The 25799-nt window shown below is 45.1% G+C and overlaps 1 protein-coding gene and 1 pseudogene across 4 annotated transcripts in view; both read right to left on the bottom strand.

The window, feature by feature from the left end:
• Positions 1 to 5677: 5677 nt before the first annotated feature.
• Dnajc13 (DnaJ heat shock protein family (Hsp40) member C13) overlaps positions 5678 to 25799 on the bottom strand; it is a 112012-nt gene continuing 91890 nt past the window's right edge. For 3 of the 4 annotated variants that reach the window (NM_001163026.1, NM_001359740.1, XM_030244342.1), the window contains 11 exons: positions 24796 to 24895; positions 21495 to 21569; positions 21052 to 21164; positions 19775 to 19944; positions 19598 to 19640; positions 19041 to 19214; positions 16736 to 16915; positions 16354 to 16494; positions 14560 to 14703; positions 10895 to 10994; positions 5678 to 6504 (listed from right to left, as the gene is read on the bottom strand). In NM_001163026.1, coding sequence (NP_001156498.1) covers positions 6398 to 6504; positions 10895 to 10994; positions 14560 to 14703; positions 16354 to 16494; positions 16736 to 16915; positions 19041 to 19214; positions 19598 to 19640; positions 19775 to 19944; positions 21052 to 21164; positions 21495 to 21569; positions 24796 to 24895 — 1347 coding nt within the window. In that variant the 3' untranslated portion in view covers positions 5678 to 6397. Of the gene's footprint in view, positions 6505 to 7348; positions 7458 to 10894; positions 10995 to 14559; positions 14704 to 16353; positions 16495 to 16735; positions 16916 to 19040; positions 19215 to 19597; positions 19641 to 19774; positions 19945 to 21051; positions 21165 to 21494; positions 21570 to 24795; positions 24896 to 25799 lie in introns of all 4 variants that reach the window. The other variant, XR_871081.3, reaches the window with a different exon arrangement.
• Positions 23499 to 23955, bottom strand: Hmgb1-rs16 (high mobility group box 1, related sequence 16; annotated as a pseudogene).

Raw genomic sequence — 25799 nt, forward strand, 5'->3', positions numbered from 1 at the left:
GACCCATGGCTTTTTCTGTGGGCTCTAGAGCCCTGAACTTCTATCTCTGTGCTTGAGCAGTGGGCACTCTACCTACGGAGCCATCTTCCCAGTCCTGTTTTGTTTTTAGACCGTTTCTCACTAGGGCCCACGCTAGCCTGAAACTCGTAAACCGGCTACTCCTGGTCCAGTCTCCAAAGGTCTGGATGAATGACAGTGCATGCTATCACGCCTGGTTCTGTGAGGTTTTCTCACTCTGCTTCTTAGCCTACTCAACTTACCTCTCAATATTGGCTATTCGATCTTTTGCTGGTTTTCCTGCTCTTTAAAATGTATATGCTCAGCCAGGCAGTGGTGGCACACGCCTTTAATCCCAGCACTTGGGAGGCAGAGGCAGGCGGATGTCTGAGTTCAAGACCAGCCTGGTCTACAGAGTGAGTTCCAGAACAGCCAGGGCTACACAGAAACCCTGTCTCAACCCCCCACCCCCCCCCAAAAAAAGTATATGCTTAGGCCAGTGAGGTGGCTCAGCAGGTGAAGGTGACTGCCACCAAGCTTGGTTGTCTGAGTTTGATCCTGGGGGCCCACATGGTGGAAGGAGAGAATCAAGTGAAAGTTCCCTATGATCTCTATTTGAGTGTCACACACGCTCAAGTGTACACACACATATACACACACTCACATAAATAAAAATACATTTAAATATTATAAAGCTTGATTTTAACATTCAGAACAATAGAATTCTGCTTCCCAAAGTGGCAAACTGTTGTCTGGAGGATACAAATGCTTTGACTGACAGATTATGTTTTCGACGTGTTGCTCTTCCTTCACTGCCCCTCCCCCCCCCAAACCCCATCCCAGTGGTCTCTTTCCTGTTTGCATCCCCCCTCCCCCATCACATTCCTGCTCTCAGGCTGGAGGAATACACCTGTCAGCACTCACACCAGGGCCTTACTGCAAAGATGTTCCATCCCGCCCTTAGGAAAGTCCCTGATGCAGGAAGGGTGTGGCTGTCAGTCCTCTATCTACCGATAATGGCTTCTGCTTCCAGCTCCATTGCTCGGAACTCTGACCTCACCTCGATCCTCCCAAGGACTCACAAGACAGGTTTAAGCTCGGTCTTAAGTTTGATACAGCTAAGAACTCATTCCACTTCTTGCCTTGGGATGCTGATAAACCTGAGAGATGTGTAAGAAAAGGGGGCTTGTAAATCACATAAAATAACGTATGACTAGTGTCTGAGCAAAAACTCTAATGGAAGTGACTTTCCTGAATTTAGGCAAAGCTAAGTATTTGTAGAATTACTTCCATTTGACCTTTGCCTCAGGAGGCAAACGACTCATTCCTCCCCTGACTCAAACCACATCTTCATAAACCATTCTCTGAAACAAACAAACAAAAACCAACCAACTCCAAGTGTGCAAAGGCTCCTCTTTCTCTCTGTTCAGCAGCCAGAGAGTGAGGCAATGTTCTTTGCCGGAAATACACTTTACGTATGCTACCCCAAATTACCGAAAACTCATGCATGCAATAACCACATAACTGTGATAGAAACTCAGGGCCTTAGCAACGTGAAAAATGTGTCCAGACTTTTCTGTAACCAGACCTTTCATCAAAGTTCTGGAACCTCCCTTTTCTCTTATAATTACAAACAATGGCGATGTATAGATCTTCTTCCATGTTTGACAGTAAAAATGTTTTTAACTTCCCAACCCCACTTCCTTTATTCAGGGCCTCCAAATTCCACAGTGCTGTGATCTCCCTCTCTGTCTCTAAATCATAGTAGCCGCCTGCTAGTCCAAAGGTGAAGTTGTTTTCTATGTGGAGTAATTATTAACAAACACACTTAATAATTATTATTTTTTAAATGTATTTATTTATTATACATAAGTACACTGTAGCTGTCTTCAGACACACCAGAAGAGGGCGTCGGATCTCATTATGGATGGTTGTGAGCCACCATGTGGTTGCTGGGATTTGAACTCAGGACCTTTGGAAGAGCAGTTAGTGCTCTTACCCACTGAGCCATCTCTCCAGCCCCCACACTTAATAATTATTAACACACTTAATAAACACAGGGGGAATGCAAAGGACCTGGAGAAGTGTCAACTCTAGAATCACCTTGGGAGGGAGTTTCAATAAGGAATTGTCTTAAGTCAGGTTGACTTGTGGACCTGTCTGGGCATTGTCTTAAGTTAATCAATGTGGGAAGTTTCAGCCCACTGTGGGCAACACCATTCCCTATGGGGTGGATGTGATGGTGTCCTACATTGTATAAACACATTTTTAGAAGCTTATGGATTAGGCAAGTAAGATTAATATAGAATTATAATATTGTGCTGTGATAAAAGTTATGTGAATATGGTCTCTCACAAAATGTTGTACTGTTTTATCTTTTCAGTTAGAGCAGTGGTTCTTTTTTTTTTTTTTTTTTTTTTTTTGAGACAGGGTTTCTCTGTATAGCCCTGGCTGTCCTGGAACTCACTTTGTAGATCAGGCTGGCCTCAAACTCAGAAATCCGCCTGCCTCTGCCTCCCGAGTGCTGGGATTAAAGGCATGCGCCACCACGCCCAGCGAGCAGTGGTTCTTAACTTGTGGTTCAAGACCCTATTGGGGGTCAAACAATCCTCTCACAGGGCTTGCATATCATATATCCCGCATATCAGATATTTACATTACCATTCAAGACAGTAGCAAGACTACTGTTACAAAATAGAAACAAAATATTTTAAGGTTAGGGCCATTACATGAGAAACTGTATTAAAGGGTCACAGCATGAGGAAGGCTGAGAACCACTGACTTAGAGGAAGTTCTTTTTAGCTTCTATGGCATATACTAATTGTCTGCACCATTGCTAATATGCTTGGGTGGATGGGCGGGTGGGTAGGTGGATGGGGAAGCTCTGTAATACTTCAATAGTCATGTGATTAATGAGACAGGTATGGTTTAGCTAGTGGGTGGGTACTCTAGCTGAGATATGAATCCCATTCATGTGTAGGACAGAGTAGGGGTTATGAAACTCTATTATGTAGGAGACTTCATTTTTATTAACTTGACAGGATCTAGAAATGGCCAAAGAGGACAGGCCTGGGTGGGATTTTTTTCTAGATTAAGTAAAATGGGAAGGCCTAAAGGGACCGTGGGAGGGATTATTCCACGGACTGGGATTCCAGAGCACGTAAAAAAGATTAAAGTGAGCGCCAGCACTTCTTGCTCTCTGTCCCTGATTTTGGACACAATGCAACTTGTGCCCTCAAATGCTTTGCCAAGACAAACCCTTCTGTAAATGCTTTGGTGAGGTATTTTGTCAGCGAGACAAGAAAAGCAATCCCTATGGTAGCACACCAAGTAGCTCAGAAAGGCATGGAATTCAGAACTGGCGTGCCCACTTTTCCATTTAGCATGTCAGGGTCACAGCTGATTCCAAATGACTGAAACCCTAGATAAGGTGGGCCAACTTTCTACGAGGCCATGCACCCCCTCCAAAAAACTCAAAAAAGAGTTCAACTCCAAGTTAGGTCTGTTTTTTCTCTAATGCCAGTCCCCAAGTGCTAACACTGCAGTTTCCTGTTTTACACTTATGGTTGGCTTCGGTGTGAGTCCTCATGTTCAGAGCCATGTCTCTGAGTAATCCTGGTGTTTTTGCTCTGCTGCCCCAAAGGCCTGTGCACACCCTGGTGTGTCTTGTAAGTGCTGCCATCTGCTCTGCAATACAGCAAATTGATTGTACCCACCGCTGATCTCTTTTTCCTCAATTTTTTCAACAGTATATTGTTTTTACATCTCCCTCAACAGCTGTCAGATCCTTCCCATTTCCCTATCCACCCAACTTTCTTTTTATTGAAAAACAAAACAAACCCCACGAGAAACAAACAAAAAACAAAAAAGACTAATTAGAACAAAATGTGCCCCAACCAACCAACCCAGTAAAATTAAACAAAAACTCCCCAAGAATACCACTGAGTTTGCTTTGTGTTGGCCAACTACTCATGGGGCCTGCCCTAGAGTGTGCTCCACTAACTGCTTGGTTAGGGGTGACACCCTGTGTGGTGGGGAGCCTGTCTGACTTGACCCTGCATAGGCCTTGTGTGTGCCACCACAATCTCTGTAAATTCACACGGGCGTCAGTCCTGTTTGTCTAGAAGACACCATTTTCTTGGGGTCATCCATCCCCTCTAGCTCTTAGAATCTTCTGCCTCTCTTCCATAAATATCCCTGAGACTTGATGGGTAGGGTTTGATAAAGAGATCCATTCAGGACAAAGTTCTCTAAAGTCTCTCTCTGCATCCGGGCCAGCTGTGTTAATTCCCGTCTACTACAAGGAGCTTCTCTGAGGAGGCCTGAGTGAGGCGCTGATTTATGGGTATTGGGGTGCGACATTCAGAGCCATCTCATTGCTGTGCTCCTTTAGGCTCCGACCCCACCCACCAAGGGGCTGTGACCTCTCTAGTGTCAGGTTCTTGACCATGGACTGGGTTTAAACACAATCCAAATAGGTTGGTCACTTCCATAACACTTGTTCTGCAACACTATTGCTCCAGTGTATCTGGTAGGCAGGTCTCTGTTGTCGGTCCTGGGGTTTGTATCTGGGTAATACTGATGGTTTCCCTGCTCCTCTAGTAGTGTGCAGAGCACCTTCAGGCCCCATGAACACTAGTCAGTGTGTGCCACCAGCCCAACGTCTCCATGTTCTATCACATAAGTAAATGTCTTCTGCTATTGGACTTTACCATCACATTGTGGAGAACAACCAATAAATAGCCTGTGATGTTTGGGGGTTTTTGTGGGGCTCCTTTGACCAACAACTCAACAAGATAGAACCCATTCCTGGCACTGGAGGTTTTACTTGGTGACATAAATATCTAGGTGTGGCTTTATCTCCCTTATTATTAGTTGTTTTCGTGTGTGTGTATGTATGTATGTGTGTATGCATGTATTATGCATGTATGTATATATGTATGTACACACATATACATGAAGCTTTATAGTAGTTTCCATGTGGTTTTTCAAATGGCCTGTTAGATATTGCTCCATATTAATTTTTTGCAGTGCTGGAAAGTGAACTGAGGGCCTCACACATCTTAAGTCAGCATTCTACCATGGAGCTAGAGCCCCAGTCAGGGTGTGCAAATGGCCTTGAGCGTTTGATTGTCAATAGGGTATGCAATGCCTGCTCAGATCTTTCTCAAACCACTATCAGACCTGAATGCCAATGGCCAGCCTGCGGCCCCTTCCAACTTTGGACAGTTTCTACCCTCAGACGGAAACTCAAGCTCTCTCAGCGAGCACACATGGGATTTCAAGCTCGAGGAGAGCCTGTGTCACAATGAGGTGACCTTGTCTCAAACCAAACCAAAACAAAAAAGGATATGGACAAGTGTTTGCGTGACTTTCCATGTTTATTTTCTGTAGTCTGCAGTCTAACTGGAAGACCTATGCATTAGGATCTGTTATTAGATATATTTGCTGGTTCCTTACCTCCCGCCTGAAACATTAGACCGTGAGACTCTGGCAGCATTCCTTAGCTCACACCTAAACACGATTTAAGAAGTAACTAAGCTGCTGTTTCCAGTGAGTGAACGGAGGTGGGCACAGCTGTGCGTGTGAGGGTGAGGGGTGTTTGTCTGCTTCTGTTCCATCTCCCCCAAAAGTGAACATGGAAGAAGTTTCCAAAGGCTAAAATTACAGAACATACATATCTCATTAACAAAGCAGTCAATTCCCTTTATTTTTAAAATTTTATGTACACATATGAATGATCTGTATAATGTACATTCAATATAGAAAGCTTTATATATTTGATAATGTATAGAACATTTCACAATTACACTAATCTCTTACATAACATCTTCACATCCATTTTTAGTTTTAATTTTTTTGCACAAGCTCCTTGTCGTTCAGTTTGGTGACGCCTGTCATACACACCGATGTGCACCGAGCTCTCAGAGTTAATGATTGAGGATCTGGTCACGGGTGGAGGGACGATGAGAGGAAGACGGTCATGGAGACCTGGTGCAGGAGAGAGAGGCGCCCTGCTCTGGGATAAGATTTAGCCCAATGTTTGTAGACTGCAGCTTAATCCCACAGTCACAGTAATTCAAAAAAAAGTTATAAAAACTAGGAAGAAAGTTTGTCTTTTTGATTCACAGTCTTGTAAACAGATATAAAGGAACAAAATGTGCTTACATACATCAAGAAGAAGAAATTCTTGTGTACCCAGGTGGCTGACCCACAGAGTGCTTTCTCAGAACGTGATACGTCAGAATCATGGACTCTTCTCCTAAATAAAAGTCTATTTATAGAAAAAGGAATAACACTGTCATGAAACCAGGAGAAAGGCAGCGGAGTCTGTTTCAACATGTTGGTTGGAGGAATGTGGGCGCAGTACTGGCCTTCCAGCATTTACTGTCTGAGTGCTTCAAGTCTGATAGCCAAGGTCTCCTGCCTCATGGTCTACGGGAGGCGGCAGATTAGACATGGCTGATGAGGATGTACCTGCTGTAAGGTAGCCAGCAACTCCAGGTCCTGCAAGAGAGAAAGGAAAGCAGGCATTTTTTCTATCAGTCTCAGGGACCAGCACCCAGTACAGACCACTGGGAAGCTCTAAATACGATCTACATGTGTAACTGTCTCAACAGGCAGCGATACAGCACCTATGTTCATGGCTTTTAGTATTTGACACAATTAGAATAATTTTAAAATTCATGCAGTAACACTGGTGTAGAAATAGGGGATTTCCCCTCTTTTCACACCTGGAAAGTTTAATTTTACAAAAAAAAAAAAAAAAATCGAGGGTACTTAAAGAAAACATGGGAACAGACAGACGGAAGACGCCCTCCCCACCCCGCTCAGCCCATCTCAAAGTGATGCACAACTGGATTCTCGACACTAGCAGCTTCCGAGACGGACATTCTAGGTAGCCTGTGTTCACTTGGTACAAAGGAGGTCACTTTAGTAAGCGGCACCCAGGGAACACAGCTCGCTCACTACATAAGGTCTCTTTGAAGAGGAAGGCTCTGGACACTCTTCTCGTAGGTCAAAGCATGCTCCAGAGGAGACAGTAGCATTTTAGTCGTAGTCTCCACGTGTTGTGACTGAAAGTCTCTATGGCGTGAAAAGGTGGCACTCGGAAGCAAGCTTGTCAGCAGCCCCTGGGCTCTGGCTTCTGGAGCTGACTCTGGGCACCACAGACAGTTGCTTTCATCTCAGAAGCACCACACAATGCAGCAAGCGCTTGCAAGAGAAACTGGTTTAGCGCTGCAGAGGCAGTGCTTAGCTGAGTCAGAGGAAACATGGCAAAGGTGTACACTAAGGGTCGGGACAGGAAAGGTGGTGCGAGCAACATGCATTGAGCAAAAGGTTTCTCTACCTGCTTCAGAGAGCTACACAGAAGTTAGCAAGCTGCCTGGCAGAGCAGTTCTAAAGCCCACTCCTGAGGTGAAGGGGGCTGCTGCCAGTTAGAAGGGAAGGAGAGACACCTGGGGGGAGAAAAGAAATGTAAGCAGCAAGGGAGTCGTGAGGACGTGCACACAGCAGAGCGATCTGATGCGGGGAAGGCAACAGGACTGATGGAGGACAGAGGTCATAATTCACTTCCATCTCATCTCTCAGCTTCTGAGCACTGACTCCGGATGGGAAATGGCTGCCACACACTGTGCCAGTGCTGGCGAGGCCACAGTGACTGCCTGCATGAGCTGGGACTGAAGCTAACCAGAGTGCCTGGGTCCTTAGAGTCAAGTACTTTTAACACTTACTAAAAGGATTTTCCCTTCTTTAGGTCTTGGGATCCTACACTATCAACTCTTACCTTCTGCTAATCAGCAAACCAGGCCTCCCACAGATTGCTCAGGAAAAAGACTGGTCCATCAGTGTAGCTCAGAGCCAAAGCACTTCACTGCTCTCAACTTTAGACAGGTCCAGATGAGCAAAACCACAAACACTACAGAGGGGTGTGGTTCCTAAACAATTCAGACTGTGGGCAGTGATGGTTAGAACTGTCCCCTCACAGAGGAACCTCTGAGCATGCTTGTGGGGGACTGTCTCAATTATGTTAATTGGGATGGAGGACCTGTCCACTGTGGGTGGCACCATTCCCTCAGCAGGAATCTGAATGATATGACATTGAGGAAAGGAGCTGAGCACTAGCATGCACACATTCACCTCCTTCTGTTCACTGGGTGTGTATATAATGTGACCAGCTGCTGCTTCAGGCCCCCGCTGCCTTGACTTCTCCACCATGATGAACTATGCCTTCAACAGCTAATCCAAACCCTTTCTCCTTTAAGTTGCTTTTGACAGGGTATTTTTTTCATGGTGATAGAAAAAAGAAACCAAGACACGGGCTCAATGATTCTTATAAAAATAGGAGGTTATGGCACCAAACCCTGAATGCTACATATTAAAGTAGGCAACGCTGAAGTCACTGCAGAGTCTTGGGCAAACTCACAGGGTTATGGTACTGATAAATAAAGTGATACTTGTTGATCACCATAGTCATACAAATAAAACTTTACAGTAGCTTACTCATGTTTCCTAAACTTAACTATCTTACACAGGGAAAACTACGCAGACACGAAGGGCATTCTGAACTGAAGAACAAATTCGGAGCTCCTAGACTATAATCAAAGGTATAAATGATGAGCTGACAAAGAAGCCAGCTGTCTAGTTCTACTCCCATCCCTTGTTCCCAGGGAAAGTGAACTTGAGTCCCAGCAAGTCTGAGATGCTCTCAGTGTTGTGCCTCTGGTTCCTAATGGTTTCCTTGGGTTGAGAAGAACAGCTTGTATCTCAGAAGCAGACACAGCAGTTATAGCCTCCAGGGATATGTGGGAAAAGAGCCAAAGTTCTAGGGCTCGCTCACAAGAACACTGTCCACATGTGAGGCGTTAGAGGAATGAGGCAGACATGGCTGAGGGGATGGTGGTGGTGGTATTATTATTGTTGTTGTTGTTGTTATATTTTGAGACAGGATTTGTAGCCCTAGCTATCCCGGAACTCACTCTGTAGGCCAGGCTGGCCTCAAACTCAGAGATCCGCCTGCCTCTGCCTCCTGAGTACTTGAATTAAAGGCATGCGCCACTACCACCCAGCAAAGATTGGGTTTTAATTACATTCTGATTAAACATATCAAAAGCACTTGGTAGCACAGGCGGTGAGGAGGCGTCCCTCAACTGCCAGGCAACGCAGAAGCTGAACCCTTGAAGCACAAGTAGGTAATTCCTTCAAAGGAGTAGAATACAATTAGTGGGAAAATCTAAGTAACTAACATCTCAAAAGAGAACATTCCAGTCCGGTGGATGAGGTGCCAGGAATGGAGCAGACCTAAGGCAAGCATGGCTCAGAGCCCAGCCTGTCCAGTATGAACCTGCTCACGGGCGTCACACAACACACAAGTTCCAGCCCTTTCTGAAGATGAGGGTGGGGTTATAGCACTGCTACTTGGCTGTGCCTGTGCAGACGTGTGTCAACCTCCTACAGCTATCACTGCTGCTTCCTAGAGGCCTCACGCATCCAGGGATGTGGGTGAAAGAAAAGGCACAGACAGGACACATCTCTCTTCTTGCACTCTGCTCCCAACTCCAGGACCACAGCAGGTCCAGGTCTCGAAGAGAAATCCCATCTGCTCTAAGCACAGACCCAGCTAAAGAGGCGGGGTCAGGGACACCATTTACTTGATGAAGGCTGGGTGTACAGGGACTAGGAAGCCTCACGTAGCTTCTGCGGAGACGCCTTCGACCCACACAGCACCGCTGCGGCAGCAGCTTCATCCTCAGCTGAGAGCCCAGGCCATTTCCGACCTGTGCCACACTGACACTGAGAGCACTGCTGGGAGACGTGGACTGCCAACCTTGAGAAGCTCGCTGGAGGCCTCTGGGGGTGGGGGTGGGGGTGGGGGTGGGGAATACACTCCTACTTAGACATACAGTTTGACTTGAGAGAGGCAGGCGGCGGGCAGACCAACACCACCCTCTGGGGACCTCTCCATGGAAAACAGACGGACACAACCAGAGGCTTATGATTTAGGGCTCAGTCCAAGTCATGAGGTGACTAACGTGGTCACAAGGAGGGGGAAACAGTAGTGTCCCAGCTAAGCAGGAAATGAAAAGAGGTGAGCCATTTTCCAAATCGACTGGATCTGAAAATCTGAGAATCAAATCTTTATGATTCTTATAGACTTCTATGAGAACAATCAAGATTATCGAAACAATGGAGCTATGTGGGGAAAACTGGCTGTTAACATTTTTCTCTTTATCTCTATCTGAAGAGTCCCGGTGAGCTCTGGGTAGAAAAATCCCTTGGGGCTGCTATCTACTTATGCTATCATTTCAGGCAGGTGATGAGTTACCTCGTAACTCATTAGGCTAAGTTCACACTGAAGGTCTTTCTAAGAGATGGTATGTGCCTTTAGCACAGCAACTTAATACTGCTTCTTTTCAGACCAAAGTGAGTGATGAAGGGGATGGTTTTAAATGACCAGGCAGCTTGTGTATCGAATGAGCACATGTCCTGAGCACCATGCAGTGTCTTCTGAGCCCTCAGCAGTCTTATTCGTACCAGCACTGACATATTCTCCCCATGGGAAAGACACTTAGCAAAACTGCACAGAAAACATTTAGGAAAAAATTCTATACACAATTATTTGAAACCTCTCTGTCTAGCCCGAGAGGGGATGAGGCAACCAGGTTTCAGATACAGACATTCTTTTCATATTCCAATTAAACACGTAAGCACAGACATACTGCACATCTAACCGATGGTTTCTAACAAACACTCAACACCGCACCCCAACCGAGCTTAGGACCTGCTCAGGGCACTCGCACTCATGGCAGGTGATGGCAGGAATGTTACTGTAAGTCTGCTCAGGGCAGGAAGAGGGCCTTTGTGAGGCTGTGAGGTGTCGTAAGGTCTGACTTACCTGTGAGGTATCCTGCTGTTTGGGAGTCAGAAATGAACAAGTCATGTTTCTGGTCTTTGAAGGCACTCCAGACTGAAGACCGAGAGAGGATTTCACTCACCTGGAGAAGAAAAGCAGCCGGGACTCAGCATGAGAACGATAGGGACTCGTCATGAAAACACTGAGCCAAGCAGGAAATACAACTTCCAAAGCCAGAAAGCCACGGGGAAAGAGCCAGGACCTGGTGTCCATCACACACTGAGTCCCAGGCACTGTGCAGGGCACATCTCATTGAGCCAGACCTAGGAAGGGCTGGAGGGAAGATGCTGAAAACTGGAGTTACCTTCAATCAGCCTTTCTTTCAAAGGATGGGCTGTGTCTTTGAGGAGATCATGAACAACACACATGAGAAAGTGAGTGAATAGACAAAACATCAGAGTATCACATAGAAAATGGGCATATGTGTTTGTGTGTGTGAATGTGTACAAGACTGAGACGGAGAGTAAAAGTATAGAAAACACCAACTGAAGAGGCTTTCAGGGTTGAAGTAGGTGCAGACCCAGAGGACACAATCCAAAGTCTGCCTGTCTGTCTGTCCGTCTGTTAGTCAGGTGTGCGCACTGCAGCACAGCTCTTCGTGCATCTGCATCCTGGTGGCAGCATTCCAGCCTGGGCAGGAGGCGGGGCGCACAGGGAACTGAGGCTTTAGAAGCCACTGTCCATTTGTTCCCCTTTAAAGTAGAGGGTGGGTGTCAGGGCCACTTGGCTGATTTCATTCCTAGACATGGCAATGCAGGTCAGGGGAAGACAAGCAGGGCCCAGGGAGCCTCACTTGCTGTGCAGAACACCCGGACATCAGCGAAGGACTGAAGCAACATCTGCCACCTGTCTTCTTTAGTGTCATTTTAAATGATTCTAATACTAAGAGAAAGCCAGAGGCATAAAAAAAATGTCTTTTCTTGAGACACAGAAGCCTAATTTCACTAAGGGAACGTTCAGTAAACTAAGCATAAAAAGAACATTTACACACAGAAATGTCCCCAACCGGGATTAATGGGAAAAAAAAAAGTAGCAATTATATATACAATGAAAAACTTAAATAAAGAAATGAAACATTTGAATACATCCCACAACAGGGACAACTCCCAATGTTAAAATGAAACATGTGGAACAGAGCCATATTCAGAAGACAGAGTAGTGGCTGTGGGATAAAGAGTGAAACTGTCACGGGTAATCCCTGTGCCTGGGAGCAAGGCAGGGTGGCCTTATCACAGTGCTGCTGAGGTGGGAAGGCCATTTAATTGTTCACTATAGTTGACCTCATGTTATGAGTGACAGCTACCACTTATCAACTTAAAACAATCTAGACTAGTGGTTCTCAACCTGGGGATGGCAACCACTGGAAAACACCTATTTCCAGTGGTCCCAGGAACTCAAGACTCTGCTCAGTAGCAAAATTATAAAATACATTTATGGTTGGGGTTGCTAAGAACTGCTGATCTAGAAGAACTTGGGTATGACTATGGGGACTGTCTAAATTGTCTTAATTGAAGTAGGAAAATCTGCTCTGAACATGTGGAAGCTTTGGAAATGGCTTGCAGGAGGAACCTGAAGAGTTTGGAAGTATGGATTAGAAAACCCTTGACTCCTGAAGAGAGAGCATAGTGGGATACTCTGGTGGGACACGGAAGATAAGAATGCAGAGAGAGATTAGTGAGTCAGGGCCCAGCTCATGAGCTTTCTGAAAAGAACAAGGACTTTGTCAGGAGCTGGGCTGGGGGCATTTGTGTGATGTTTTGTCCAAGACTCTGGCCTAATCATTCTGCCCATGTTCTGAGAACTTGGGTGAAGTCATATGGCAAAGGAAATTTCCAAACAGGAGAGCATTCAGGCTGATGCTGAAGAGGTTAGAACCACTAAAAAGACATTTCCCATGCTGCACCAGGACAACAGAAAACATGTCCCTGGGCAAAATCCCTCCCCTCAGAGGTGTGTCTTGTGGTGCTCCAGATTCACTTAAGGAAAGAACACCGGATGGCTTCCTGTTCCTCAAGAACAACGCCCGCAAGTGTCCCTCAGTCACCGCACAGAGCAGATGCAGTGTGCTCCTTGGGCAGGGACCCTCCTGGGCTGGTGGCAGAGCCTCGCAATATCATCCATGTAGGACTGATTTTAAAGACATGAAAGAAAACAAGGTTTAAGGAGGTTATTAGAGCACCTACAGACAAACAAGGTTCTTAGGTGGGTGTCCCTGGGAAGCCACTGTATGAGGCTGCAAGGACAGAGCTTAAGATGCAGTGGAGCCCTGGATCCATAAGAAAAGTTGCAGGAATAGAGGAGGTGAAGCAGCAGAGCTCTTTGGAGGACAGAGCATCTTATTACCAGCCTCTGAGGTTGTAATGGAGCTGGGCTTTCTTGTTCACTATCTGTAATTTGATCTTGCTTTGATCTGATCATACTTGCTAAGCCCGGGTGCTCTTGTTTGTGCCATTATATGCATATAACTTGATTTTTACCTTTATAGAAACATACAGATAAGGCACTTTAGACTGCTCATAACCATGGGGACTTTTAAGAAATTGGACTGAGTGTATTTCAGATAATAACATTGTCATAACTCTCCGAGGACAAACAGTGGAAGATTATGGCTTAAAAATGATGTATTTGCAGCAAGGTGACAAGTATTGGAGTTGTAGTGGTTAGTGTTAATTGTTGATTTCAATGTACATTTAAGATTCCAAAGAATTTAGATTCAGCCTGGAGATGGGCTCCAGGTCCTGTCTGTGGAAAGCTGCTTGGGATGGCTTAAGTGATGTGGAAGGACCTCTGCCTGGAGGGATCTTGGGCTGAAGCAGGAGAGACTGATTTGCTGCTGTTCCCTGACTGTGGATACAATGTGCCCATCTGTTTCAAGCTCCTGGCACCCAGATTCTCAGCCACAATGGACTCCAAACATGAGCCAGAGTAGCCTTTCTCCCTAAAGCTGTCAAAGTAGTTTATTAAAGCAACGGGAAAGGAAAGTGCAGACATCACTTCAGAGAAGAGGATGCAGAGGGGCTGGAGAGATGCTCAGTGGCTGGAGGCGCCTTCTGCTAAGCTTGACAGCCTGAATTCAGTCTTCAGGGTCATACGGGGTAAGGGAGAGCAGACCCCTGCAAACTGTCCTTGGCGCTCCAGAAGTGAGTCCTGCCACATATGTACTTGTGCAAGCATGTGCACACACATACCCTTGTTAGAATGAAATCAATTAAAAGTGAAGATGAAAAGTGAATCCTTCAGAGGCCTGAAATCACACGTGCAGCTGAAACATTAGCACAGCAGTTCTGTAAAGGAAAAGAAACTAGCACTTTATGACCACTAATAAAAACATTTAAAAGGATGCTCAGGTCTTTTAAATGGTACTTGATTCTACACTAAGTGTTTCAAATTCTTCCATGCTAAGACTTCTACTTGTTTTCTTCTTGGAATGCAGAACATACTGTCACCATGCAGAAAGAGAATCCCCCTGCAAGTCTTTTGGGGACAAGATTGTGACTTCTTGCAGCTGTGAAGCAGTTATGCAAAACTAACACTAGCCACCCCACGAGTGACTTAAATGCAGGTTCTTAGCTCGCTGACAGCCAGCTCCTGACTTGAAGATCCTTCGTAGTCAGGAGCACAATGGTGCTTCTTGAAGACAGACTCACCTGTTCTCCATACTGCAGACTTCGAGTCATTGCCTTAAGAGCTTTGACAATCTGGGCCTTGGTGGCAGCAGGACTGTCGAGGTTTTCAAGGCCTACGCCTTCAAGCAGCTTTAAGAGGTATGGGACCAACTCTGCTTTCAATGCCTGGAAGGAACAGTCAGCATTCATATGAGCACAATATGTATGTCAGCTACCAAAGATGTAATTTCACCATGAAGAGCGTATCCTCAGCAGGGCAGCCTGTTCTTAGCGTTTCAATGCAGATGCAGATTTTTTATTCTAGTATTAAATAGAAACAGCATTCTTTTTTTTTTTTTTTGTTGTTGTTGTTGTTTTTTTCCGAGACAGGGTTTCTCTGTGTAGCTGGCAGTCGTGGAACTCATTCTGTAGACCAGGCTGGCCTCGAACCAGAAATCCGCCTGCCTCTGCCTCTCAAGTGCTAGGATTAAAGGTGTGTGCCACCACCGCCCGGGTAGAAGCAGCATTCGTATATAAAGTAATTTTTATTCAGTTCTACCAACTGTTCTAATGCTATGCATTATATAATCTTCCCAACACTGAATAAAGCACAATTATTATTTCAGATAAGAAAATCAGTGCACACAGGGAAAACAGATGTACACTGCAAAGCTGGGTGTAAGAGAACCTTCATCTGGACCCAGGAGGGACAGAAGTCAGGCTTTAAGCCACGGCAGTAGGGCTGCCTGCACTAATGGCGTCACTCTAAACAGACAGCAGCCTCTGAAGAACTCTACGACCTTTGAATCCTCTTACAACACTCTCTGCAGTCACCACGGAGTTATCAGCCTGTTAAGAGCTAAATAACAACACGGTGTCACCCAACATTCTCAGAATCCAGCGAGGTGGGAGTAAATGTGGTGTGTACAGAGAGAGGAGCTGACGTTGATGAGTAGGGTGGGCAGAGTGCAGTCAGTGCTCAGGCCTGTGACCAGAGCCTCAGCAGCAGACTAGCTCACACCAGTCACCTCACATCTACACCCACTTAGTACCTTTCCTGTTTACAGAGGGTGGAGGGCAGGGTTGGGGGAGAAGTTGGAGAAGAGATCAGGGGAAGTAGAGTCCTACATACAGAAGTGGGGGTTAGTCTCCAGTTTAAGGGCAGCAGATGTCACTCTGTCACCTGGCAGGGTTTGCTGTCAAAGGCTGAAGAGGAAAAGTGATGTGAAGGTGTATCTGTACAAGGAGAATGAGTATACCAAGCTAATTAGCAAAACTACGCTTTCAGCTATCTTTTATTATGGTGAGGACACCTAAATGTACCCCTAGTGGTTTTGGCAATATGTGGCTCACTCTCTGCTGCCGTTGCCATAGAGCAACAGACCCATAAACTAAAGCTTTCTACCTGTGACCAACACTGTCCTCTGTCTCACCCTGGCCTCACATAGCTAACCATATCCTCTGCTTCCAGAAGCGTGGTGGCCACACAGTGAGGCTATGTGGTATTTGTGCCCAGAGTAAGAAAGCTCCTTTTGCCTGACTCCCTTCAATGTCTGTGTACACTGTCTGATTTCTACTAGATGAGGACTTCTTTGGCTCAATATGAGTCCAAAGAAACAAGGAATGAATGAACAGAACCCAAAGAGAATGAAGTAATTTTTACAAAGAAGCTAAGAGTGAATGCAAAAACAGAGAAGAAAGGAAGTTGGTGAGCCTTTAACCTTTCTGCGTGAATAAACTGTAACGGAGCGTCCACCAAGTCCTAAGACCTCCCATACAGAACGTCTGTCCGTCTGGTATGTCTGTCTTCCTGACACTGTTCACAGAGTCACTCACCTGCGCTACCAGCTCACTCTGCTCCTTCTGGAACATGCGGTTGATGGCTTCACAGGCCAGGCCCACAGTATCTGCTCGCTTTCGCATTCCATTCATCAGTGGGCCAATGGTCTCCAAGGACGCCATGGCTCGGACACACAGCTAAGAGCACGAAAGACAAGGACACTTGTAGAGCAGACTATTATACAGAGCAATGTAAGTTCTACAGGAACAAAATGCAGTTTAAATCCTACTTATGAGAGAATTAAGTTCCATCTCTGCTAATCATCCCACTGAAACTGAGAGAGAAACTTAGAGTAGAATGGGGTCTTAGACTCTGAAGTGCACCGAGAGAGCACATAAACTGTGGAGCTCTAGGCTCCTAGCAGACTCACATCAATACCTCATTGTCAGACAGGACGTGAATAACCCGAATTGCACTCTTAGGAATGGCATTGTTTCTGTGATTCATCGCCTGGATAACTTTGGGAAGATGGCCCAATGGCGGGACTTGATCTGCCAACTGAGGCTGTGCACTGAAGAGACAGACCGTCGCCATGGTCAGTGTTTCCAGAGTTTCTCCCTGGGAAGAAGAACAATAACAAAAATCAGAGCCAATAAATCATACATATAGCACTGAAAAAAATTCTTAAATTGCCTTAATACATTTGTTCAAAACTAGAGATTAAAAAATTCTAAGTGCCAACACCTGAAATCCAACTCACACATCCTAAGAGAGCAGCAAACTTTCTTTTTCTTTGATAAAAAGCACAAACCTAAGGACCTAGGAACGTGCCACTGCATTCTAAGAAGCCCTCTCTGGGCCAGGTAGCCTGTGTTCTTATGGCAGAGGTAAAAGATCACTCCTAAATGGCTATGTGAAGTTTAAGACCGGGCTCCACACATGCTACTGAGATACTGCAGCAAGAATCCAAGAGGATGCAGAAGTAGCTGCTGTTTCTCCAAGCTCTATGCAAATTCCTATCACATGCCAATAACCCCTTACCTGAAATGCTCCAACCCAGAACCGTCTTAGACCTTAGAATACTTACACAGACATTACTACCTGGCTTCGGAGATCATTGGGAAACTTAAGGGCTTTGATTTTAGAGTACCTAAGACTTTCTACTTTCAGAATAAAAACACTTGACCTATGTTTAATAGATCTAGCTACCACTGTAGTAGATCTCCTGATTGGAGATCATGGCTTTCAAAGACATACACTTCATACTATTTTATACACACACACACACACACACACACACACACACACACACACACACACACACACTCTCACACACACACACAAATGCTTCAGAAAAGAACACAGAAATCAGAATATGGCCTACAAAGAGAGGTGACACATGAGAACATTCTTATGTGTGTTCCCTATTTTAGCTTCTGGGGATCTCCCCTCTCCCCTCTGTCACTTAGAGACTGGGGACTGAGCACAGGCCTTCCGAATACTAAGTGTTTTACAACCGAGCTACATACTTGGTGCTGAGGGTTTTATGCTACAAGAAATCATGTGACAGCAAAACTATTAGCATCAGAGAAACACAGGCAAATATTTGGCACACTACTCCTATTTTTGAGCTGATTTGTGTATATGAGCGCTTTGTCTGCATGTATGTTTGTATATCACATGTATCATGTGTGCAGTCCCTGCAGAGGCCAGAGAGGAATGGGATCACCAGGCCCTCTGCAAGAGAAGCAAGGGCTCTAAACTGCAGAGCAATCTCTTAGCTCCACTTACAATTTTATTTTTAATTTTTTTCACCAAGCTAACGATAGTTACAATTTCCAAGGATTTAAATGTGGCAGACGTTAAGACAGGTAGTCCATGCACATTAACTCATTACAACCTCAGCCTTATGGGTAGGTAAAACTGCACACAGCAATTGAGGCAGATTCAACAAACAACAGAGCTAATCCCAGTAGACTGGGGTGGTCCAGAACCATCTAACTAAATAGCCTGGGCTCTTAATTTAGCCTGCTCTATGCTGATTATTTCAGCAATGATTGGTCTCTGTACTTTTCAATCTAAACATCTGGTTAGCAAGTGTATTAATACTATCAGGGAGACTGACGTGAATACCAAGCCCAAGCCCATGTCATCACTTCTGTTTTCCTAGCAGCCTCTGGTGGTGAGCGCAGGCACAGCCCACTCGCCCAGGTACTGGTACAGCCCTGTTGACAGTTTCTGTGGCAAGGGTTATGTCTGCCAGGAAAAAGCCTTTCACCGTTTCAGAGAAAAACTTAACATTTAATGTTTCTCTTCAGCTATGCATGGGTAGAGAAACCTTTAGAGTGGCGACAGTTGTAAGAAACAGCATTTTCTCAATATATGCAGCTCTAACTTTGTTCCATATACTACTTTACTGAAGGGTTTCACTACTGAGCTGACATATATATATTCTCTCTCTCTCTCTCTCTCCCTTTCCCCCTCCCTCCCTCCCTCCCTCCCTCCCTCCAATTCGTGCATGTGGATTCACACGCAGCTGCTCTCATGAGTTTTGCTTTCTTTCCTGCAGTACTGAACACCACGCTCAGAGCACGCACATGCTAGATAAACACTCCACCACCTCAGACCCCTGACCCTGGAACTGCGACCCGAGTGAGAGGCAGCCGATGCTCCCTGCCAGCGAGGATGTGGTTTGGGGAAATGTAACTAGTGTATTTAGCAACTATTTGCTGATGAAGCTTACATGTGGATTGTTCTTCTCCAGGAGCTCAGTTAATTTTTCTAGCAGTGCAATAAGAAATTCTCTGGGTTTCCTCAGCACCCAAGCTGGCTGTGCAATAAAGATCCTCAAGAAAACGCCTCCAACAGCAAGCTCCCCCTCTGCTTCTCCGAACACCACAGCAAAGTCTTCAGGCAACTTTAAAGAGAGGAGAAAGAATCACTAGTAAGCCATCTTAAATTATCACTTGTCTGTAAATGAGAAATGTAAGACCATTAATGAAATCTTCATACAATAAACTAGTACAAAAATAGCCATTAGTATTGTTTTAGACACTATAATAAAATTATAGTAATTAAGAGATTTCCTTTTAATGTAGCTTATAATGGTGCCTTTAGCCATTTAGTTCAAATGTTAAGTATTACCATTTTTACATGTGTTTGAAGCCTGGCTTTCCAATATGCACACCAATGTGTCTTATTAACAAGTAACTAATAGGTACAAGCTGACAAACTGACTCAATAGGAATTAAAAACCACAACAACAAGACAACAAAACTATAAAAGAAAAATGTAGTTTACCTTCCAGTTCACATCAGGGTTGTCCCGTTGATTTTTAAAGTGCCTTGGGGGAAAAGAGAGTAGGAAAACTACACTTTAGTAAAGCAACCTTCAGAACCAGTGCTGCAGGGACAGGCAGAGCAGAAGCACGGCCCCGCCCCGCCCGCCCCCCGCCCCCCGGGACCCATCTGTACTTACTCCAGCATCATCTCTCTCACAGTTGTGGAAACCTTATCTCTGGAGCTGTCGTTCCAGATCAGCTCTGGATTTTCGTGAGTTCCCTCAAATATATGCACAGCAGCTTCAGGGTTGTCTCTCATGGCATCCATGAACACGCTGGGCAGAAATTTCATCAATGTAATCCGCACCTAGGGGAGGAAGTTCAGAGTTTTAAGGGCTACAGGTAACATCTCAATATCTGACTCACTCCAAGTTTTCTAAGACAGGGTAACAGTGCAACCTATGCCACAGGTTAGATCAGTAAGAGCAGAAGGCCTGGGGAGGGAGGAAAGATAAATCTTGATCAATGCCAAGTAACCGTAACAAGACGAGCTGCCATACTTAGCCATCCAGTTACTTCTCTGCTCCCTGCAGTTAGGAAACCTGAAAACACTCCAGCTGGGCATGGTGCCTTACACCTGTCATTCGAGCACACACGAGGCTGAGGTCAGAGGACTGACAGGAGTTTAAGGCAGGTTGGGCTATCTATGTAGGGAGTCCCAGGCCAGCCTGAGCAACTGTTATAAAACAAAAGACTATCAATGGACAGACTGACCAGCCAACCAACTGATCAACATATCCAGCTCTGTACAGGCTCATGTGTGTGCGATACAGCTCTGTACAGGCTCATGTGTGTGCGATACAGCTCTGTACAGGCTCATGTGTGTGCAATACAGCCATCAGTTTAGCAGTGGAATGAATGGCCCATCAGTTCATCTGTAACCAGTGGCTTCAAGTTATAGAGCCTTTCCGGTGCAGAAAATTTAACTTGACCCCTAACCTGCTGTACACAGTTGACTGAAGATTTACACACAGCAGACTGTACCCTAGTCCTCCCGTCTATGTCTATGCTCCTCAGCTGCCCAGGACAGGACAGTGGCTTGGCCTACACACCATCTGTTGTAGAGATCTCCTCCCCAGATCCTCCATGCTGGGTTAACAGGTACACAGGGCCTGCACGTCTTTTGTATCAAGGTGCTGGGAATTCAAGTCCAGGTCTTTTTGCTTGCACAGCAGACAATCTTACCTACTGAGCTGCTTGCCAGCTCAGGCCAATCCTTCTCTTGGAGAGTGTAGTAAGCATCTATCTCCCCGCTCTTTACGCTCTCAAGCCTTCTGAGGTTTAGCACAGGCTTCCCTAACAGAGCAGCAAGCTCAGCTTCCACAGAAGAGCATTTCCTGTCCTCGTCATCCCACACAGACATGAAATCAATGTCATGAAATAATTAGCAGGGTAACTGATATTTTGTTCTTACCTTTGGACCTATTAGTTTGTCTGCTGTCATTTTGGCAAAAAGTTCAGCTGTCTGGGACCGAACCTGAGGGTGTGTTGAATTGCAGAACATATCCAATAAATAAATCAAAGCTCCTATGAAAGAAAGAAAAAAAAAGATCAATGCTCAAATGCTGAGTGACTTTCTCATCAGCACAGCCTCTATTCACTTGCCATGTAAGTTCAACTCATTACTTCTTACACTTTTGATCTCTGACTTTCGATAAGGTCACACTGTGTTGTCCATTTTGACCCAAAGTCCTTGGCTCAAACGAGCCTCCTGCCTCAGCCTGTGTAGCTGGGAACCAGGACCATCACACTGATTAGGCAGCTGTTGAGTTTTTAGACCTCTAATGCCACCTTCACGCAGTCTACTTCTCTGGAGAAGACTGAGCTGGACGGATGAGAAAGAGCCGTGTACGTTACCTTTTGCCATGGCTTCTTTGATTATCTTTGTATTTGATGCCAAAGCATAAAGAGTCTCCAGGACAAGCTGACGGCCTGCAGAGGAAAAGACACAACAAGGGATGCAACAACTGTCAGCTTACACGTACAGAGCACCAGTGAGTGCAGGCTCAGCCTGTGTCACTGTGTCACATTATTACACTTCACCCTCACGTTAACCAGCAAGGCAAGTGCAATACAGCTGGGCTGTGAGCAAACTGAGGCCCAGTCCACCCAGCCCAGGGTCTCATAGTGAGGTGGTGCTCTAGCTGGTTTCCTACCTATGTCTGCTTCCCTCTCAGGTCCACACTCATGACCACTAGGCTACACGGTCTTCCTACCTCTGTTCCCTGCACGGCCCCAATCACTACTTCCTAACATCCAGAGGACACCCTATTAAGACACCTAAGATTTCTCCTGTCTTAGGAGAGAGAAACACCTGCAACTCAGAGCTGCACTTCTGGACACAGCCTGCCCCCCTCAACCACTGATGCACGGATGTTCATAGTCAAGTGGGAATGACAGGCAAGAGGCCAAAGGAATGAAGCACTCACTACGAGGAGACGCTAACAAGCCTTGGCTGAGATTCAGACAAGAACAATGCTCCTTGGAGAGTGACAACAGGCCGAAATATTGAAATATCAGATATTCAACTTGTAAGAATAAAGTACAGGCTATGCTACATAAATGAAGCAGTAATAAATATTTATTTTAGCCAGGCGTGGTGGCGCATGCCTTTAATCCCAGCACTCGGGAGGCAGAGGCAGGTGGATTTCTGAGTTCGAGGCCAGCCTGGTCTACAAAGTGAGCTCCAGGACAGCCAGGGCTATACAGAGAAACCCTGTCTCGGAAAAACAAAACAAAAAAAAAATGTTTATTTTGCCTTTTTAGAAATTATTTATGTATATTAACATTTTGCCTGCACGGATGTTTGTGTACCACATATGTGCCTGGTGCTCAGAGGTCAGACGAGGGTGTCAGATGCCCTGTGACTGGAGCTATGAGTTGTGAGCTGCCATGTAGGTCCTGGGAAGGGGACCCAAGTCCTCTGCAAGAGCAACCAGTGCTCTAAAATGCTGAGCCAGCTCCTAAATTTACATTTTGAAACTGTGGCGTTTTACTTTACCTACCAGCTTGGTTTTGCATTAAGTCTTACAAAGTTTGAAAGAGAAAAGAAAAAACTACCTAAACTTGTAGGTATGGCAATAATAATCTGCACATAATTTTTTAAAGGTTGCTGTTTTGTTGTTGTTGTTTTTTTTTTAAGAAAAAAAATGTATTTACTTAGAAGCATTCAGAATGTCAACAAAACAGCCACTTTTTTTTTTCAATTACAGAGTGGTATTCACTTAACAGAATAATTATCTTTGCATAAGCTGCCAAGACAACTAAAGATGAAAAAAAAAAAAACCCAAACCAAAAATAAAACCAAAAGAAAAAAAAAATAAAACAAAAGCCAAACTACTGTCCCCATATATAACTAATTTGTGCTGTGCACCAACAAGAACCTGCTTTAAATTTCCATGCCAATTTACAACCCCCAGACTATACCAGGCAAGGTTAGTGGCTACTGAAAATACCACCAGGACAGGGCTATCTAAAGACACATTTGGTAGTGTGTTAACTATACAAAAAAGGACACTGTACAGTTTAAAGACAAATCTTACACAGCCTTACATTTCAATTTTTTTCTTTAAAAGGAGTGAGTTGTGTTCAGGGTGGTTAAATGCTTTATAGACAAGGAAAAAAACCTGTACAAGAACCAACTTATTCATCATCATCATCTTCTTCTTCACCTTCTTCTTCCTCATCCTCTTCCTCCTCATCTTCCTCTCCCTTCTTTTTCTTGCTCTTTTCAGCCTTGACCACCCCTTTTCTCATGCATCAGGTTTTCCTTTAGCTCTGTAGGCAGCAATATCCTTCTCATACTTCTTCTGCTTGGCAGCCTTCTTCTCATAGGGCTGCTTGTCATCCGCTGCAGGGTTGTTCCACATCTCTCCCAACATCACCAATGGATAAGGCAGGATGCTCGCCTTTGATTTTGGGGCGGTACTCAGAACAGAATAAGAAGAAGGCCGAAGGAGGCCTTGGGTGCATTGGGGTCCTTGGACTTCTTTTTGGTCTCCCCTTTGTGGGGGTGGAGGGATATGTAGGTTTTCATTTCTCTTTCATAATGAACCCTTTCAGCTATTGCCATATCTTCAAATTTCCCCTTTTCTTTAGCAGACATGTCTTCCACCTCTCTGAGCACTTCTTGGAGAGCTCTGAGAAGTTGACAGAAGCATCTGGTGTCTCTCCTGTGCTCCTCCCGGCAGGTTTGCACAAAGAATGCATATAAGGACATTGTGCCTCTTGGCTTCTTAGGATCTCCTCTGTCCATGTTTAGTTGATTTTCTTCCGAGAGGCACAGAGTTGCTCAGTGCCCGTCCAGCTCTTGCTTGCCTTTTTTTTTTTTTTTTTTTTTGTGAGACAGGATTTCACAGTGTAACTCTGGCTAGCTTAGAACTCAGAGATCCACTTGCTTCTGCCTCCTGAGTGCTACCATTTTAAAGCTATTCCTAGCTTGCTGTTTATTCAAAAGAAACAGTATTAAAGAAAAACACAACTCCATTCCACGAACGGACCATGAAGAAACAACAAGCAAGATCCCTGAAGGCCCAACTCTCAGACTGAAGGTCCACGCACCACCCAGACGTTAGCAAAGGTGACTGGTAATCGATCACAGTGTTTGTTTTGTGACTGGAGCTGTACTACAAATGGCTGAAGCTTCACTGACCTCCCACAAGGCAACCTTAAGGCTACAACAAGCACAATGACCAACTACTAAGTGGACAACTGTACTGCTTACGCGGAGCCTCCATCAGTACAAGCTGTCCTCAGGAAACCAGGCTGCCGTATTCTACAATCCCCTTGGTGATAGCTCTATGGGTACTAAATAAATAAACGGTAACGGGCATAGGATTAAGTGCAAGGTAATCACTGCCGTAAGCGTACCTTCTAGTATCCAAAATCTTACACTTGAAGTGCAGCACGGAGCGCTGGCTGGCACGTGCTCTTATTCACACCTAGCCTCTGCTCAACAGTCTGACCCCCCAGGTTATCTCCTGAGGTTTCAGACCTCCTCACTCCCTAGATTCTACTTTTATATGGGAAACAGCATAATTTCATTCACTTATACAAAACATAATTAGAAAGGCAAATCTTGCATGGTGAACACTACTTCAAACACTCCAAAACTCAACATGGATGCCATGTGTCTGATGCCATCTGCACACATACTTACTCGATGGCAATGAGTGTAGAAGAGCCAATAAGTTGGACAAAACCATGGATTCTGCAATGTTATTGACACAGTCTTGGTTGGATGTCACTATATTCACAACCTGAAAATTAATTAACATGACATTAAATAATTGTGATTCTAAATTATAAAAGTGACAAACATGTTTGGACGACAAAACACTTAATTTTTCAAAGAGTTTATTTTCAAAAGATTGGCTATTAATGTGATCATCTAAGAAGCCTTCTGTCTGACGTTGATGCCCTCCCCCATATGCACTGTGGTCACAGATGGGGAGCAGTTAGGGAGGACTGGTCTTCACTATGACTCTCTCTTGCTGTAGGAGGAAGTATCCTTTGTAGCTAATACAACAAGCTGCTTTAACCTCCATTGTAAAGAAATCGATCTATTTTTCTTTCTCTAGCCACTGTTGTATATGACTAAAGACCTATACCACTTGAACCACTTTTAGCATTTCAGAACACTATTCAGACCTAATAATGTTTGCTTAAAAAGTTAAAGATGTAGCAGAGGGCTACCTTGTCTGGCCTCGATGGGAGAGGATGAGCCTAATCCTGTAGAGACCTGATGCCCCAGGAACACTCTCTCAGAGGTGAAGGGGATGGGAATGGGATGAAGAGCTCTGGGACACTCTCTCAGAGGTGAAGGGGATGGGAATGGGATGAAGAGCTCTGGGAGGGAGAACTGGAAGGGGGGTGGCAACATTTGGGATGCAAATAATAAATAACAAAAAAAAAAAGTTACAAGATGGCTGGGTGGCGGCAGTACACGTCTTTAATCCCAAATCTGAGGAGACAGAGGCAGGTGGAGATTCCACAGAGGGAGTTCCAGGACAGCCAGGGTGACACAATAAACCCTGCCTTGAATCCCCCCAGCCTCCCCCCAAAAAACCTCTGAAGGATATAAATGTTGTCAACATAAAGAAAATGCTTGTTAACGCTTTCTGACATGCTTAACAACTGTTCTATTAAGAATGGGATGAGCTG

This window comes from Mus musculus, chromosome 9 (genome assembly GCF_000001635.26).
Source record: "Mus musculus strain C57BL/6J chromosome 9, GRCm38.p6 C57BL/6J".
Classification (NCBI taxonomy): Eukaryota; Metazoa; Chordata; class Mammalia; order Rodentia; family Muridae; genus Mus; species Mus musculus.